Source organism: Lutjanus erythropterus, chromosome 16 (assembly GCF_056507025.1).
Source record: "Lutjanus erythropterus isolate fLutEry1 chromosome 16, fLutEry1.hap2, whole genome shotgun sequence".
Lineage (NCBI taxonomy): Eukaryota > Metazoa > Chordata > Actinopteri > Lutjaniformes > Lutjanidae > Lutjanus > Lutjanus erythropterus.
Genome location: NC_139332.1, coordinates 16317798 through 16336029, shown reverse-complemented (window position 1 = coordinate 16336029; position 18232 = coordinate 16317798). Strand labels below are relative to the sequence as shown.

At 39.0% G+C, this 18232-nt stretch overlaps 1 protein-coding gene across 12 annotated transcripts in view; it reads left to right on the top strand.

Annotated features, from left to right (window-relative positions):
- Positions 1-18232, top strand: part of dync1i1a (dynein cytoplasmic 1 intermediate chain 1a) — a 73220-nt gene that overhangs the window by 7040 nt on the left and 47948 nt on the right. For all 12 annotated transcript variants that reach the window (XM_084738999.1, XM_084739005.1, XM_084739000.1 and 9 more), the window contains 2 exons: positions 1629-1688; positions 1996-2111. In XM_084738999.1, the coding sequence (XP_084595125.1) occupies positions 1629-1688; positions 1996-2111 (176 nt within the window). The remainder of the gene's footprint in view (positions 1-1628; positions 1689-1995; positions 2112-18232) is intronic.

Below are 18232 nucleotides of genomic sequence, written 5' to 3'. Positions count from 1 at the left end.
TCTAATGGGCGTGTTCGCTGGCCCTAAAAGGTATCATCAAAAAGTGTAGTGATGCTGGAAGCATTATCCTTTCACAGCCGGTAGATTTCAACCAAGTTGCCATAAAACTCTCTAGGTTTCACTTGCCGTTTGATTTCTATGTAGGCAAGTGATTCCTACCTCCCCAATATAACCAAACAAATGCACTGAATGAGCTCAGAAAGTTCCTCATGGTTTGTCAAACCCATTGATCATACATGACAAGTATCTTGTCATGTATGTCGAGCAAGCTAAATATTTACAAATGTTATTATTTATTTATTTATTTTTTTAATTGATTTTTTTATGCTGAATGTTAGTGAGTGAGTACTTAGATGATGTATGTTGTGCTGTGTGTCTGAGATGGAAATCATCTTGCTGGATACATGGCTCATGGCTTTTACACATGATTTGGCACAAACTTGAATATGAAACATCAAGACACAGAATGTCACACAAAAGTAAAGTGAAAAGATGAATGTCATACATGTTGCTCAAATTAGTTGCTCTAGATAATTAAGTCTGGGTTGCACCAACAAGGATTATTTTTTAAACCCAGTTAATTCATGGTTTAGCTAAACCTGTAAGCTATATTAAAATTAGGAAATATTTAATTTAAACCTCTGTCTTCAAACCTAGATCAAATGTATTTCTGTTGCACTGAAACTTTAAACTGCAATTTAAAATGTGATGTGATAAAATTGCTGTCTTTTTGAGATGATTTAAGATCCTCAAAGAAAGTTAAGGGACAAACTCAATCCTATTGAGTTTTCTGATGCGGCTATTCCTTCTTTTCACTAACTTAACTTTTTAGCAAGCTTGCAAACATATAAACATCAACCGCATTCAAATGTGTTATTATTATTATTATTATTATTATTATTATTATTATTATTATTATTATTATTATTATTATTGTTATAAGTAAACATGTTCATATTGATTAAATATCATTTAATTTTGGTGTATATCCATATACTTGGATTCACTAAACAGAGATAAGTTTTTAATTGTGCAACAGAGCTCTTTAAAAGTAGATTTATTCATTTTAAACTTAGTTTTGCTAAACTCTGATTAGAACATACCTTAGATTAAATTAACCTTTGTTAGTGCAACCCAAAAATCCAAATATATATTTCTGCAGAACTTTCCTGCATTTAAAATTGTCTTGTCAAATTGTTTTTGCACTGAAAGCAATCAAATCTGTTGGACATTTTTTTGTTCAGAAATGTATGTTTTTTTCAACTTGTATATTCCTGGCAGAAGCCTAAGAGATCTATTACACGAGATGAGCAGAAATCCTAAAATAAGTATAGTAGTATAGTATAGTATATATAGTAATAGATAGGTTATATAGATGACTTTGAAGTATAATAAAGTATAATGTCACCCTAATGTATAGCCTGCCCACGCTATATCCACTTATCTAAACATGTTTCTATTAACAATGCCTGCATGAAATTCAGTGGGAATTCCCTTGTTAAGCTATTTTCTAGATAAGTGGTCTGTGGGTGTGTGCATACATGTGGGCCAGTGTTTAGGTGTTTGTTGTAATGTGTGTGTTTGTAAACATGCATGTCCTCTCTTTCCCCCCCTGTTGGTGGCATCAGGACGCTGCAGTGGGACACAGACCCCTCTGTGCTGCAGCTGCAGGCAGATTCTGAGCTCGGGTACATCTCTCTTACCTTCCTTCTTCACTGTCTGACAAAAAAATGACACTGTGGTACACCTTATTTCAGTAAAATACTGTGTTTTTTCGAATCTGGCCTTTTTAAAAATGTAATCAAATAGGCCTAGTTTAATTTAGTTGTTCACTTAAAGTCTTTTGAGTATTGAGCTACAGACAAGTAGCTCTACATGTTATCTATTGCTTTAAACTTTGAAACAAATAGAAATATGTTGTACAGTATGAGGGACAGTGTGGGTTTATATACAATATGACTGTGCTAATAGGAACATCTTGCCTCTGTTACCCAGGCGCAGGATGCAGAGGCTGGGGGCCTCCAAGATCACACAGGTAGACTTCCTTCCCAAAGAGGTGGTCTCTTATAGCAAGGAGACACAGACGCCGGTCAACGCCCACCTGTCTGAAGGTGAGTTTATGTGTGTGTGTGTGTGTGTGTGTGTGTGTGTGTGTGTGTGTGTGTGTGTGTGTGTGTGTGTGTGTGTGTGTGCGCATGAGTGACTCCGCCTGACATGCCATATTATCCATAGTCTGAGATTCAAGCAGATTTTAGGGTTAATGGGGCAACAAAGGTCACAAGAAAAAACAAAAGGTTTCATGATGCAGTGACTGGCATCGTTGTGCGGTTGAATGTGATACTCCTTTGGTTAGCCAGTTCACAACCCATAGACCTGGAGTGATTTAAAGGCTGACAGATGAAAGTTAGCCAAGATGATTCCATATGGTTCTTAGAGCATCACTGTATGTATATGTGCTGTGTGCACTCAAATATATATATTTGTGTGTGTTTACATATTCTCTAAATGATTAGGTTTTTAGCTTTTGCTTGCATATCTTATTTACCTGACTGCTTAGTATTCCTGAATAGGAAGAGCTGTCATTCAGAGAAAAGTGTGTTTTTGTGCGTGTGTGTGTGTATGAATGTGCATACATGTGTTTCTGTAAGTGGGCGTGCACATGTAGACTGAGCTGCAGTCACTAAACACATCCATATGGTGAAAATGATGGTTAGTCCTGCACTGGATTTGGCACGGTGTTGGCATTTGTATACTTAAGGCATTTACAATTAATTATTTTTCTATTGGAGGAGAAAGACAGTGGACATTTGGATGGATGCCAGCTGCAGTTGCTTCACTAAAATGAGATTTCTGTTTTTGTTCTTATTGCAATTGCAGATATAAAGTTTGTCATCTTCACATGTAGGAATGTACAAATACTACTACGCCTACACACTCTCCATGCAAACCGACTGTCAGACATATATGTGTGTATATATAATAAACACACGCGCACACACACACATGCTCTCTATCATCTTCTCTATCTTCCTTCTTTTAGCTGCCAAGACAGCTGGCAGCCATGTGACTGTGAAGGGGTTGTACTTCCTGCTTCCTGTCATTATAATAGATGGTCTGGTGTGGATTCCACTGCCCTCCTCCACCAGCAACCACCACCACTACGCAGATACACACACACACACACACAAACACACACACACACGTCTTTACTGATCAGCATCCAAACGGCCCGCCTCAACTCCCCCTATTTCCTTGACAGACCCAGGAATAGATCATTTATTCAACAAGTGCACAGGCACTGACTCACACATGTGCACTTGGAGCCATACACATGCTTATTCAAACACGCACACACACACGCACACACACACCAGAATCAGGTTTTTTGGCCAGTTCTGCTCCTACATACAAGCATTCGTGTTGTCAAAGGCCGTCAGTGTGCCTACGTGGAGTGCCAAAACACACACACAACTGGTATAAATTGGACAGACCAATTAGGTAGAGAGATAAAGACTAACAATTAAACATCCAAACAAATAAACATGCAGGAGTTACTGCACCGGCTTCCTGTGTGTCAAAGGATAGATTTAAAATCTTGTTACTTGTCTTTAAAGTACTAAATGGTCTCGGGCCTAAATTCATCTCTGATTTACTTGTATGTTATGAAGCACCAAGACCCCTCTGATCATCTGGAACTGGTTTATCCAGTGTTCCCAGGATCAAAACCAAGCAAGGTGAAGCAGCCCTTAGTTTCTATGCTCCCCACCTGTGGAACAAACTTCCAGAATATCTGAGGTCGGCTGAAACTGTCAGTTCATTTAAAGCACGGCTTAAAACACTACTGTTTCCTGCAGCTTACCAGTGAAGTAGATATGTAAACTTCTGTTAGGATAATCTATAGCTATTGTTTTTATATTTGTCTGCTGTTGCTTTTGCTTTATGTTTGCTTTTTAAATGCATTTTTCTGTAATGTTTTTCATCTATTTTTTGTCTTGCTTTTTTGGTTTTGTTTTAGTGACTTCAAACACAATTTAATGTTCTTTTAATGTTTTATTTTAATGTATTTCAAAGTTCTTGTAAAGCACCTTGAATTGCCTTGTGTCTGAATGGTGCTATATAAATAAACTTGCCTTTGCTTTTACATACAGGTCAAGCAGTCTGTGTATACATGCAAACAAATACACACTCTGTGGCTGGTTATCGCCTGTAGCGATGCTATATGTCGGTCCATTTAAGTTTGTTTATTTTCAGCTTCCAACAGCATTTTCTAGAGGTCCCTGTAGAGGCGTGTATGTGTGTATGTGTGTGTGTGTGTGTGTGTGTGTGTGTGTGTGTGTGTGTGTGTGTGAGAACATCTGGGAGCCAGAGCAGAGCTGTGTGGTGGTCTACAGGGAGGTGACCCTGGCCTTAGGAGACCCTTCCTTTGCAGACTACTACAAAGCTTGTGTGTCTGGAGAACGAGGGAAAGAGGCCGATGGTAGCACCTGCCTGCACTTCTGGCTGTATGTTTGTTCAGGCCAGTTCCTTTTGTTGATTACTGAACTGAACACGCACACAACATGCAGCTCATTTTCAGGTTGCAGCTACAGGTTGTGTAGATAATTATTTAGGCCTGGACCAGCCAATCAAAGCTCGTTACTGCTTTCTGTTGGATCTTGGACTGTTCATTGTTTAATATTAATTTATTTATAACTGTATCCCAAGTACTTAAAATAATGCTAATCCTCAGTGGATTTGTTAAGGAATGCAAAACGAGTCACACATAATAAATGATTATTGAAACCAACTGTAAGGTTGCAACCTGGGCCCTCTGTAGGATTAGATATAACATATGAAAAGCTGGTGTGTGTTCAGTGTGTATTTGTGTGTGTTTGCTCCCTCTGTACATCTCTGCAGGTCAATGGTGTCTATGTAGCTTTAGGCTAAGTGATCCAGTGAGCCCACCTTGAAGCTCTTGCTGATTTTCACATGCAGATGTTTAGTGTTTCCATTAGCTTTCGACTGTAACACTGCAGTAACTCTGAACCAAAGATAGTAAGTTTTAGTTTGGGATTTGATATGCTTGATTTTTTCTTCTTTTTGTCAGATAAACAGGCTAACTCTACTTTTTTTTTTTCATTATCACATTTGAAATGATTTATCTAATAGTTAAACCTAAATAATGCACGTAGCTAAAAACATGTTGAAGTTTAGATTATATTAAAAATGCATATTAACCATTTGAGATCACGTCCCCTGTCATATAAGAATGAGAATCGCATTCTGTGGCGGTGCCGCCATTTTTGAAGGATAGTTTTAGTAGCTGTTATTATTTGTCACTGTCATTGAAGATTTGTCATCTGTCATCTGTCAATCATTTATCAACAGAAGTGAATGAAGTATGCTCTAAAGGCAAATGCTCACATAAAGGGAAGCTCTATATTACAAGTTAATGATATTAATCCTTACTAATTGGTAGACATAGTCTGGCATAGCTAGACCTAAAGTTGTTTCCACAGTGCTGTGTCAGTGACATATGATCAAAGGATTACTTTTTTTTTTTGACTGATGAGTAACCAGGCACCAGGCACATGCATTTTACTAGTATTTGGCTGGTGCTAGGTGCTAATTTTGTGCCCTGACAGTCAGTAAAGTTGTGTTAAATACTTGATCAGTAAAACTATGGTTAGAGCACGCGTTATCCCCGGCTTGCAGCTGACACCCAAACCATTCATTGTCTTGCAGTAATGTTGCAGGTCAAAAAGGTCCAGCATGCCGTTGTTGAAGTCACATTCCCATTCTCTTTGTGCACCTATTTAACAAATATATGCAAAAAAAAAAATCTATTTCTTTGTATTTTTAGAACAAAATTCAATCATGTTTTCTTCCTGTAATACATGACACATAACACAACAGTGGGTGCTTTTTATGTTCCAGATATCATCTCTATGACTAGATTCATTGTTATCTTTATCAAATCTTATTATGGTCTAAATTTACTTAATGACTCTTAATGTAAGAGATGGTTTCACATTAAAACTGTGATATTAATATCAAGTGTGTGTGAAAGGAAGGATGAGTGTAGTCTCATCATAATCACTTTAAATTGTTGATGGATGACTCAGGGATTCTCTCATGGCTCCTTTTCCTCATGAACTTCTGACCTCCCCAGTCCTCACATCTGCCCTTATGCCCAGGGAGGCTGGCTGTGTGTGTATGACGCGAATATGCTTTATAGGAGTGCGTGAGTTGGAGGCTGAATACAGCTTTATCAAATTGGACTCATTGATTTGATCTGACTCTGTGTGTGTTCATCTTCTACACAAGAGTTTGTGTTTTAAAGCTCCCATGGAGTTTGTGTGTGTGTGTGACTCTCATTTAAACCAGTGAATGATATGGCTTTTCATTTCCGTGACCAATTACTTTCCTATAATCATGGTGTGTAGCTGGTCTATGTATGCTCCTTTTCCCATTGGCTGCTCACTGATCTGTCTGTCCTGAGTGTCCATTGTGTCAGGCAATCGGATTAGCCCCAGTCACGGTTGGCTCCGGCTATTTACTGCCTAATGGGTATGAATGGACATGCTTGTCGTGAGGGATGGACGCTTTGTCTAACGACATAGCAGGGAAATAAAGTGAGGCCTAATGTGGTGTGTGATACTAACCTAACCTACTGAGGTCAAACGAAGTGTGTGTTGGGTCGCTGGTGTTTCATACCTCTGTCTTGAGCCTTACCATCTTGCCAGTTTTTAGGCTTAACTCTGAATTGCTCATTGAAAATTGTGCTGCATTTTGTTCTTACCTTCTTAAAAAGTGTAATTATTATTCTTGAACCCTGTCTCATGTCTACCACAGCATTTAAAATGTTCTACCTTTGTTTTCCTCAGGTCTGAAAATATTACATAGAGCCAAGTTTTAAATACACTACATGGGAGGAGGGGGTGAGATTGCACATAGTTTCAGGAAAATTTGGGCAACCTTTCTGTCCCTCTCTTTGTTTCACCCTGCATCCCTCCTCTGGACCGGCCAATCCCACTTGACCATGAACAGAGTGAATGCCAGTACTCTGACAAACCCACTCTTTTTACTTTACTGATCCCAATCTGAAGATAACTATCAGTGTGTATGTGTGTGTGTGCTTACTTGAGATGTTGGCAAGAACAGGAAAGGTCAAGGCATTTTGTGCGTGTGCTTGTGCTCGTATACATGTGTGCAGGTTGGCATGGGGTGTAGTGTAAGCTTGACCCAGTTTGTAATAAATTGGTTTCGCTCAGTGGAGCCTTAAAAGATCCATAATAGGCCACAGTGGAAACTTAGCCCAAGAAATAGAAAGAAAACGGAGGGGAGGGAGAAAGAGAACGTAAAAGTTGAAGAGGTATCTTTGGATATCGCAGACTAAACAGAGTGATGTAGGATAAAGAACAAGAGAGAAACAACTGGAGGGGAAGCAGCGGAGGCCACTGAGGGATATTGCAGCAGTTATGATATTACAGCAGTAATTGTTTGCAGTGAACCGCAAATAGACCTTCAAAAATACAGCTCCGTGTGTGTTTGTGTATAATTTAATGTTGCAACTTTGGAAAACCCCATTTTTTGGGTTAAAAGTTCACAGGGTCAAGAGTGTGTGTTAATGTTTGTGCATCCGTATGCAAAAGTCTGTGCATGACTCCCCCCCTCGTGTATTTTCTGGCCCATTAGTTTTCAGCGTCTGTACAGCCTGAGTATATAGTTGGTCAGTAATTCACTCCTTAAGTATATTTACTGCAATAAGAGGCTTTCTTTTGACATGTGGTGGACTGGTAATGGCCTCTAATTGCAAGAGAAACCCTGTTTCCAAGCACTAATCTGAAAAGACCCACTCACATTTTTGTGAAGGTACTCACACACATGCACATGAGCACACAGATTCATAAATGTAAACACACTAGTGCAGACTAACATACATGAGAATAAACAAGCATGCACACACACCAGCGGAAATATACAAAGCAGCATACGAGCAAAGTGGCCACACACGCACAGGCACACACACACACACACACATGCACGTGCACGTACATAATGTCACCTGAGCTCTACATAATCCCATAATGGGGCAGTTAAGAAACCAAACTGCAAATTTATGAAGTGATCCTGACTATTGGCAGCACATTGGTCCAATTAGAGTGTTTACTTTTGTATATTTTTCTACAAACTTCTAAATATATTTAATATGGTTCAAGAGGTCTTGACCTGGTAGATATTTATTAACAGTTGTAAAAAAAATGTCCGCCAGGATTTAATCATGATTTTAAATTGGCATCAAAAGTATCAGAGTCTGTCTGAAACTCATTACTACATGAGTTTAATAGTTTATAGCACTAAGTTATTGAAGTTTTTGTACCACACATGTGATGAGTTCCTCTGATGTGCTGAGTAACAGAGGAACACGGTTCACTGGATTGAACGTCAGTTTACTCTTTAATCTGATTTTGCTCTGGTATATATCAACATCAGGGAAAATTTCATATTAACATTGAGATATTGATTTCAACCATATTGCCAGTCCTGGTTACACTTAACGGACCATAAAATCTCTTCTGCACCAGTAACGGCTGTGGTGTGGAGGCATACATGATGGGGGATCAGATTCAATACAAACACCAACTTGAAGTCGAGGCTGAAATCAATAGAATTTTGTCATCAAAGGTGAAGGTCACTGTTACCACACAAAACGTCTTTGGCCATAACTCAAGAATTGATATGCTACTCATGGCAACATTTCACACAAATGTCTAATAGGATAAAATGATGACGTGATGACATTTCATATCCGAAAGGTCAAAGGTTAATTTTTCATATTATAGCCTAAAAAACGATTGTACATTGTATTGGCGCTAATAGCACCAAATTGAAACGCTACCCAGTCCTCAATCACATATGTGGACCAGGGGTGAGTGATATAGACTCAAAATTATATCACGATATTTCATTACTGTCATTGATGACAGTAGCTTAACCTTGTAACTCTTCAGGCGCCTGCACAATGTTGTCACCTAATAAAACTGACCTCAGATTTTACAGCAGCAATCCATACAAACCTTCAGTCAAAATGTAAACACTCAATGCTTATAAAAATAAAATAAAAAAGCTGTCAAAACTTAAATAACACTATCTTATTTTTGGATTACTATCAAATGAGGTAGAATATCAGTGCAGAATCTGTGGAATTGCCGCTAATTTCATTTGTAAACATGAAATGGATATACCAAGCAATGAGGTTAGTTAGAATGTCAGTGCTGGAGCTGTGCAAGTAAACATTTAAAATCCAAACCGCACTCTGTGACGCACTGCAGGCTTCAGATTTTAAATTTCAACACCATAGAACCAGCAGTATTTTAGGAAAAGGTCGCTATTTATATGTGTCTTTTTAGTTCTTTAGTATTATTATTGTTAATAATAGTTTATTACCTTAATCAAATATTGTCCTCTCAGGGGAAAACAATCCTCAATTTTTTTTCCGGTTATTCTATATAATGAGTAAACCGTGCACGATATTCCTGTTTTTGTATTAAGGAAGCAGGATAATTTACATCAGTGTCACTCAGTTTATATCAGTGAGGATGTTTTAGATCACAGCAGACAGTAAACTGAACACCAACACACCGAGGAGATGAAGAGGGAGAGACAGCGTCTGGACACTTCATCATGATTTACAATAATGCAACGAAGTGACAGACGTTTCATGGTGGGGACGAGCGTTTGTCTGTTACTGACACAGTTATTTTAGTCACAGAATTGCACAGTAACATCAGGATTTAACATCAAAAAAAGTTTTGATATTCGTCGGCACTTCATAAACACACTCTCTCTTCCTCTCTGCTGTCTCTCTCTCCTCCCTCGCAGTTCTGATTAATTGGCATGAAGTACTTAAGTGTTTAAAAGTACACAATTTGGACTTGGAGTAAAAGAAAAATCACACACCACAGAAGTGTACAATAATATTATGATTCATGGTCATAAAAAGTTTTTATATCAAGTTGGCGCATCTGTTCGTATTGCTGCAGGTCATTTTTTTTTCTTTTACCTGGTTACAGGTGGAGCTGCAGCTCCATCAGCACTCGCTCCTCACATCCACGCCTTGATTATTTCATTTAGCTCTCCCCAAACACGAACTACAGCTGCAGTATAAAAGCTCTGGTCCTCATTTTACGCTCCAAAATCGAAACAAGTTCGGACTGCAAGCGTCAAGATGTAGACACTTTTGGGCTTGTGTTTTTGTTGTGTGCGCTAGGGAACGCGACTCTATATCATTGATATCACGAAATGACACGTATTTTATCACGTAAAATTTTATACCAGTGTTATTATGGACAGTTTGATATGGCACAGCCCTAGTGTGGTCTATTTAAGTTTAATTGATAAACAAGTCACAGAACATATGCTGTAAACTGTCAAAGAATTTGTGTGTTGAAGTTGTGAGTGTTCACCAACAGTAAATGTAGTAACCACATATAAAGTTTAATGTTTTGTAAACAGCATAATGACAGAGTGGGCGACATGGCCCTAAATAAATTACAGTATTTCAGGGTGTTCTGCGATAATGATGTTCTTGACTATATGAAAATATACAAGAAAAATAATTTTTACTTTAGAGCTTACAGTAGCTGTTGAGCTCTCCTCAGGTGTGCTTTTCCTTGAGGTTATGAAATTAGCTTGTTGTATTGCTCCATTTTGCTGTAGTTTGTTTTACATCTGATCTGATCTTTTGTAACCAAACCACTTCCACACAGATGTCCCCATTTTGAATCTAACTTCTCCACCATGGAGCCGGTAGCAATGTTACTTTTACTCTGAGCCATGGTTGTTGAGGCTGTGTGTAACAGTATGACATTATTATATCAGCAAGTTGAAATATTGTCATTATCACAATATGAGTTTTTATTTATTGTGTAAAAACTTATATTTATGTATTGGGAGCAATACAATATTGCGCACTCCTAAGTGACATGTTTTGGGTTTTTTTTATTGGACGTTGTCACATAGTTCTACTCATGTAACATAATACTTAATTGTAGCTGTTTGGTCTTGTTTCTCCTGCAGCGCATCATGAGGAGGGAAAGTCTCATGGTGTTGGACAGCAGTCTGAGGCTCACAGCAAAACACTCATAACTCATGAGTTTGAGGTCCTTTAAGTTCCCTCAGCCAGTTTATCTTGTTTCTGTCTTTGGCATTTTTTACAATCCGGTGAAGCACTGATGCATTCAAATAAAAACAGTAACTGTAACACACTCCCAGTCTATACGAAGCTGACATGACTGAGGGGTTTTGTGGGCAGTCCTCAAGGTCCTGGAGGCAGGAATGTGGTTGCATGAGTGTGTGTTTTGCGTGGTTAGGCACTTATATGTTTCTGTATGTGTCTGCGTATATATGTGTATGAAGCCACATATGGAAGTGCTTGTCTCATACATTGTTGTTGTTCCAGCCAGGCGGCTACAACAGACTGAGCAGACCAGAGGGTGTATGGGTATGTGTGTGTGATTGTGTGTGTTTTCTAAAGGCAAAATTCAAGGCAAATAAAGAATAACCACAGTGAGTGTACCCAGAGGACTCTGAACAAAATGTACTCAGTTGTTTTACTTTGAATTTGTTCCATTGAAAGTGCATTTCAAAATTGTCTTTTTATGTTTTGTGACTTCTGGACATTTGGAAGATTGATTGCCTCGAGGTATCAGCTTCTAGAGATACTATTTAAACCAAGTATGAATGTGCTGTACGTGCATGTTCACACACAAACTCACACTTCGGATCAGACTCGGGCTTTGCCATTTTGATCTCCCCTCGTCTTTTCCCTGCAGACGCACATAATCGGCCAACGCTTCTCACTTTCTCTCTTCATAAAACAACTCTGAGTTTGGCTTTCATCATCATCGCCCTCAAAAGGGCGCAGCCTTCACTCCTGTTTCACTCCCAAAATTGATGCGGGGTCCCAAGCGGTTTCTGTCAAAATGGCCACGGCAGTCAAAACCCAGCGAAAACCCTTGATATTAGAGAAAAATAATGTCTTTCACAGTGCGTAAGGTATTCCAAGTGAGTCACAGATGATTGCAATTTTCCCCTATGACCACCGTATAATAAGGTACATGAACCCCTTCTTCATCTCCCTCCCTCCGGCTTTCTGTCTCTCTTTGGCAAAATGGCCATCATCCAAAATAATATTTGCCATCTGATGAGTGCTTGAGATGAGTAGGAATACAGTTACATGTGTCCCCTTTTTCTCTTTTCAACTGTTTTCTTTTTTCTCCTTTTTCGCTCTTCGCATTTTGTTGAACTTGACTTTTTGACATTTGTGCCCCACCCTTCCCCCCCTCCCTGTTGCATTTTTTATACGTGTGTAAAACAACAGTGGGTCCTGAACGTTGCCTGGGTGGTCTCCCTTGTACGCTGAGATCCCTTTGCCTCTCCAGGGATTTTCATTTGAGAGGGTAGCGGTTCACTGCCACAGCTAGCCTGCAGCTCATAGCCCTGCTTGACTATAGTTGTTTCAGTTTGATGTTTGTTAACCCTTTGTCATGTTTGTGCCTCTTGACTGGTTTATTCTCTGTGTTTAAAAAAAATGGTACCTCATAAGCAGAGGTGGGAAGTAATGTAGTACAAATTATCAGTTACTGTACTTAAGTTGAGTTTTCAGGTGTCTGTACTTTACTTGAGTATTTACTTTCATGACAAATTACTGGTACTCCCTTTATTTTAACACAAATATCTGTACTTTCTAATCCTTACAGTTTCAAAACAGGATCATTATTTTAGTTTTAATGCATTTTAGGGGAATTATTGGACAGCTGGTAGAAATGTCCTTCGTATTTGTTTTTTTTTTTCCTTGAGTAAAGAATGAGAATACTTTTTGCCACCGCTGCTTTTAACAGACCAAACAGTTTAAGACAGGCAGCCAGTTAACCACATAAACCCCAAACATTATTTCTCAAGTCAAAATAAATCTTAGTTTAAACTAAATAAGTTTGTTTTCATTTATTCTTCAGTCAGCCCTGAAGCAATCATATTCAACAGTGTTTCAAATCAGCTCAGTTTTTTTCTTGTTGCAGCCTATTCAAATCTTAAATTTCCAGATCATTATCACAGTTTACGGCTTGACAGCTGATTGAAGTGAGATTTGACAACCCTGCTGGTTTTCTGTTTGGCTGCAATAGTATGCTATTCTACAACTCTCCAGCAGGGAGCACTCTTGGCACATATACTCAAGGGCTCCCTCAAAGTCTCACCAACCAACAATGGAAGAGATTTTTATCAGATGAAATTAAATAATGGTATTTTAAAATAATAGTTTTACAATTAATATCAAACATGTCGTGGCTCTTAAAGTCTTAATTTGTTTGACTAAACCCCACTAGTGGAGAATAAGGGTTTGTATATTTATTCAACAGTGTTGCTGAGGTGCTGTGAATAATTTTATCTATTTTAGTGCAATTCAGAAGGATGCAACCCCAAGAATCAACATTTAGCTGGCCTATAAAAACTGTTTGTCCCATCTGTCCATCCATCCATCCCTCATTAAAACAAAATGAAACACCATCATCATCAAAGTGGCAAACACAGACCTCCAATCGCCATCTGAGCCACACACAGATGCACACAGCCGTGTTTCTGAGTGACACAAATCCCAGCTCAGATGACGCGTTGAAAATTGAGTCGATGCCACAGCGGTGATTTTATGTAAGACTTTTTCTTTCTCTTGGTCTTTCTCTCTCTCTCTCTTTCTCTCTCTCTCTCTCTCTCTCTCTCTCTCTCTGACTGGGTTTTTGACAGTTTGGAAAGTTTGAAGTCATGGGTTTTAATCAGGGCCTTGCGGCCGGGCTCAGAGTATGGCGTGGCGTGGCATGATGGCTCAGTTTAAAGATGTGGGTCTGGGTCTGGGCCAAGCCTGGGTGGCACTGCTAGAAGGAGGGGGGGTGGGGGGCAACTGAAAGAGATGGGGAGAGAATCTACTCAGACTGCACCCAAAGCACACAGCAGAGCTGGCCGCAGACCCCCAAAGGCCTGAATGGGCTGCATTAACGAAAGCTGATTATGTGTGGGCATGCATGTGTGCATACTGTGTAGACTTGAGTGAACATAGACTTGCATACCCACACATACACACAGACACACACACACACACACACACACACGTGCACAATGTTTGATCAGTGTGTGGAAGTGTGGTGAAGAAATGAATTAATCTAAATCATCTTGCGGGTTTTAGCCTCACCAGTTTTACATCAGACCTGCTGCTAATGTGTGTGTGTGTGTATGTGGTGAATACTTTTACCCCTACTGTGGTAATCATGACTTGATGAACCATGATGAATTTTAAACATTATTTTCTATTAAAACAAAAAATGCCCAGAATAAAATTAACAAACTGGAGTGAAAGGGTTTAGAGGATTATCATTGCCCGACATTTTATGCATTTTCACTTTGTCCTTAATTTAAATAAAATCTTGGGCTAAGTATTTCACAAGCAATTACTCAACATTTGATTGACATTATAGTGGAGTTGACATGATACCAGAATTTTAGATTTCAGTACAATACTAGCATGAAAAATAGTACCCAAATCATTCTTCTTCTTCTTCTTCTTCTTCTTCTTCTTGTTATTGTTATTATTGTTATTATTGTTATTATTAACATCCTGTACACAATGCTGGTGCATGTTTGGACAATAAAGACAAAACTGAACTGTGGTCTTGAATGAGCACTTGGATCATGTTTTTATAGCTTACTGGAATTTTGATATTATAATTAAGGGATATCATATTGTTTTAAACATGTAGTATTAAAAAAGTATCAGTACTTCAATACTCTGGACAATCTTACTTTGCAGGAAAACAATTTAGTTGAAAGAAGTTGCGACTATGGACTCACACTTGCACTTCTCTCTACAGTGTGTCCTGTCTGTCTTGACCATCTACAGATCAGTGAGATTCTTCAGCGGGGTTGCACCGCCCTCTCACCTCTCAGCAAAAGATCTGTTCGACTTTACTGCGTGGCTGGCTCTAAACCATCAATTTGCTGTCCAACCTGACTAAAACTGAGGCCCCTAAAACGTTAGCAGTGTTTCGCCGTGTTCAGAAATGAGAGTTTTGAGCAAGCCCAGCAGCTGAGTATTAACAAAACCTCATGCTCTGCCTTAGCTCACCAGGACGTGTGTGAATGGGTACATGGCTTTCAAAGACCTCGACTGGTCTCACTGTCAAGAGCATGAAAAAAAGGTTGAGCAGCAAGGGTGATATAGCACAGTATTGCCATAGGTCATGTGGCAATATTGTATTGGTACACGGATGCTAAGTACTGATCTGTAATCTTTACCAATTGTATATATATATATATATATATATATATATATATATATATTTTTTTTTTTTTTTTTCATATTGCAATTACTAATTAAACCTTTGTAGAGTAATGAGATTAATTGCTTTTGCAGTCCAATAGTGCTGAGTTGTTTTTTCTGCAGAAGGGGCTACATAAGGTTTTTATACAAGTTGTATTGTTCAAAATACCTGTAATAGTACAGTTGTCCACAGACATTTACATTAGTTTAAGTCGGATAATGTAGACTGTAATACAGACAGTTGAGTTTGTCAGGTACATGCAACACTGATGACACGTTTTGTGTAGAATTATCCTATAGATTTGTATCTCTTACAAAATGTTCATGGTCGGTGCCAAAACAATATTTTGACTGGCAAGAAATATTTCCTGTAGGCCTGGCGTATCACATTTTATTTATCTTGTCTCTTTTATACTTTAGATAACATGGATTATATGACTGGAGGTGGGACAAATACAAGTGAGAAAATTCCCCTGATGCCTCAGGTCATTTGTAATTTATGTAGAGGTGAAGTGGATCTAGTGTGTGTGTGTGTGTGTGTGTGTGTGTGTGTGTGTGTGTGTGTGTGTGTGTGTGTGTGTGTGTGTGTGTGAGTGTGTTGAGTCTTTCTCTAACAATAAGAGTTGTTCTCAGTGAAGTTAATGCATGTGAGTGTGTGTGTGTGTGTGTCTCCTTGTGTGTGTCGTGCCAGGGCCACATTAGAGGGGCCTTTCAAGTCATGTCGGTCTCCTCCTACCCCTCCTCTGCATAGCGCTTGTGTTGTGGTCTGCTCAGCAGCCAACCTCCCAGAACCCCTGCGAACTCTGTGTCTGTGTGTGCCCGTATGAATGTGTATATAATGTTGTGGGGTTATTCCAAGTGCGTGGGATCCCCCAAAATCCTGCTGTATTTGTCTTGCATTTCCGACAACTCTTTTCTTTCACATCAGTGCCTCTCTTTCTTTGTGATTAATACAATAGAAATCCATAAAAATTATGAGTACTGTCAACTTTGATTGTGTGTGACTCACCTCCATACTGCTATGATAAGTCTGCAGCCCCACTCCCATAATGCAGTCGATGACAAACTTGGGGCCCGGTCTCATCCTCCCCTCCACACACACACACCCACAGCTCTCTTTGATAACTATGCCAATCGCTCCAAGCATGCGCTAACACATTTCAGCACACTAGCACTTACTGTGGATTGGGTTCAGAATAAAAGGTTAGCTGACGCTTTGATCCTTACCAAACGGAACACATGCTAGCACATTATTGCCATGACACACCATGCCATTGTGCTTTATGTACTAGCTGAAGGGGACAGTACAGAAGACATCTTTTATATGCTGTCAGTATCTTTAAATCTCTTTTCTCCACATGTGCGATAGTAGCTGCCTACTGTGAAATAATACAAGATGTTTAAGCTAATGAAACTCTCAGCGGTGTATCAGGCTTCATTAAGACTATGTTTTCTTTATTCCACAAACAGATCAGCTCATTACTCTCACCTGAACTATTTCACTCTTTTGTAAGTCCATAAAAGCAATAATGATACTCATACTGGCTAACAAGAGCCTCATGCACACAATTCATGATAATAAAGTGTTAATTAGCCCTAATACAGCAGTTAGTTGGATTAAAATTACTAGCTATCGTTCTTGGGTGTTTGAGAGGGTTCAGCACGATCTGTGGTGCAGAAACAAGTCCTGTCAAAGCTTAAGATCATGTTAGATTATAATTTATTATTTTTTTTAATATTTTGCTTCGGAGCAAATATTATTGAGTTACATAAATAACAAAAGAGAACAGTGTTTAACCTTAAAGGATATTTGCGATACAAAAATGATGTAAGAATGGAGAAGTGAAACGGAGGAGAAAAGAGAAGTCAGACTACATTACTATAGTTTTCACAGTAGATATTGTTAAAAAATAAGTATATTTTTCAAGACACAGCAGAATGACAGTTACCCGTGTTCCACTGTTATGCACAATATTGTAAAGCACTTAATTCATTACTTGATCGAAAGAACATCCACAACTATTTTTATAATCACGCAGTTATTAAAGTAAACATGAATCTGAGAAAGATTCACTGCATCCAGCTTCTGTAATGTGAATATTTACTGTTTTTCTTAGTCCTCTATGATAGTAATAGTTAGTTGGAATGTGACAGTTGGAGAATAGCATTTTGACGCTAAAACATACGTACTTCAACCAAAATTTGATTGATTTAAATGCATGAGGAACATTACTGGGAAGCTACAAAATGATATACAAAAAAACCACTCAATAATTGAGGTGGCTGTTAAGTAACCTGAAATCTGAGTTGGCTTTTTGACCAAATACAACAGTGAATTTTATAGTGTTATTGACAAAGAAAGATTGTGGCTGAGAGTCGCTGATATGGATCGGTGGATTCCAGATATATAAGGGTTCTGGACTCATGTTTGTCATCATACTTACAGTATGAAGAGTCTGACAAAGCATACCAAAGGCTATGTTAGATTGTGTTGTTACTTTCATTCTTGTTTGCAGAGTGTAATATTTTTCTGCTTCCAAACAATTTCACAAATTCAGATACGTGTGTATATGCCTGTGTGTGTGTGCGTGTGTGTGCATATGCATTTACAAACACCTTTACACGTTTGTGTGTACTTGTGTTTGTATCTCCACACTGCGCATCTGTGTGTCTACATACCTGCTGGGCTGTACTGAATTGACTGGGCCCGGTCAGCATGAGTAAGCAGCCGGGGGAAGATTGAGGCAGCCAGATGCGGCGGCCCCGGGCTACCGAGGATATCATTACCCCGGGTGTGTAGCCGGCCAAAACGGGAGCCCCCAAGCGGAGTTTCATCAAGGTGGACCCCCATCTGTGGCGAGGGGGAGGATACCAGTTAACCTG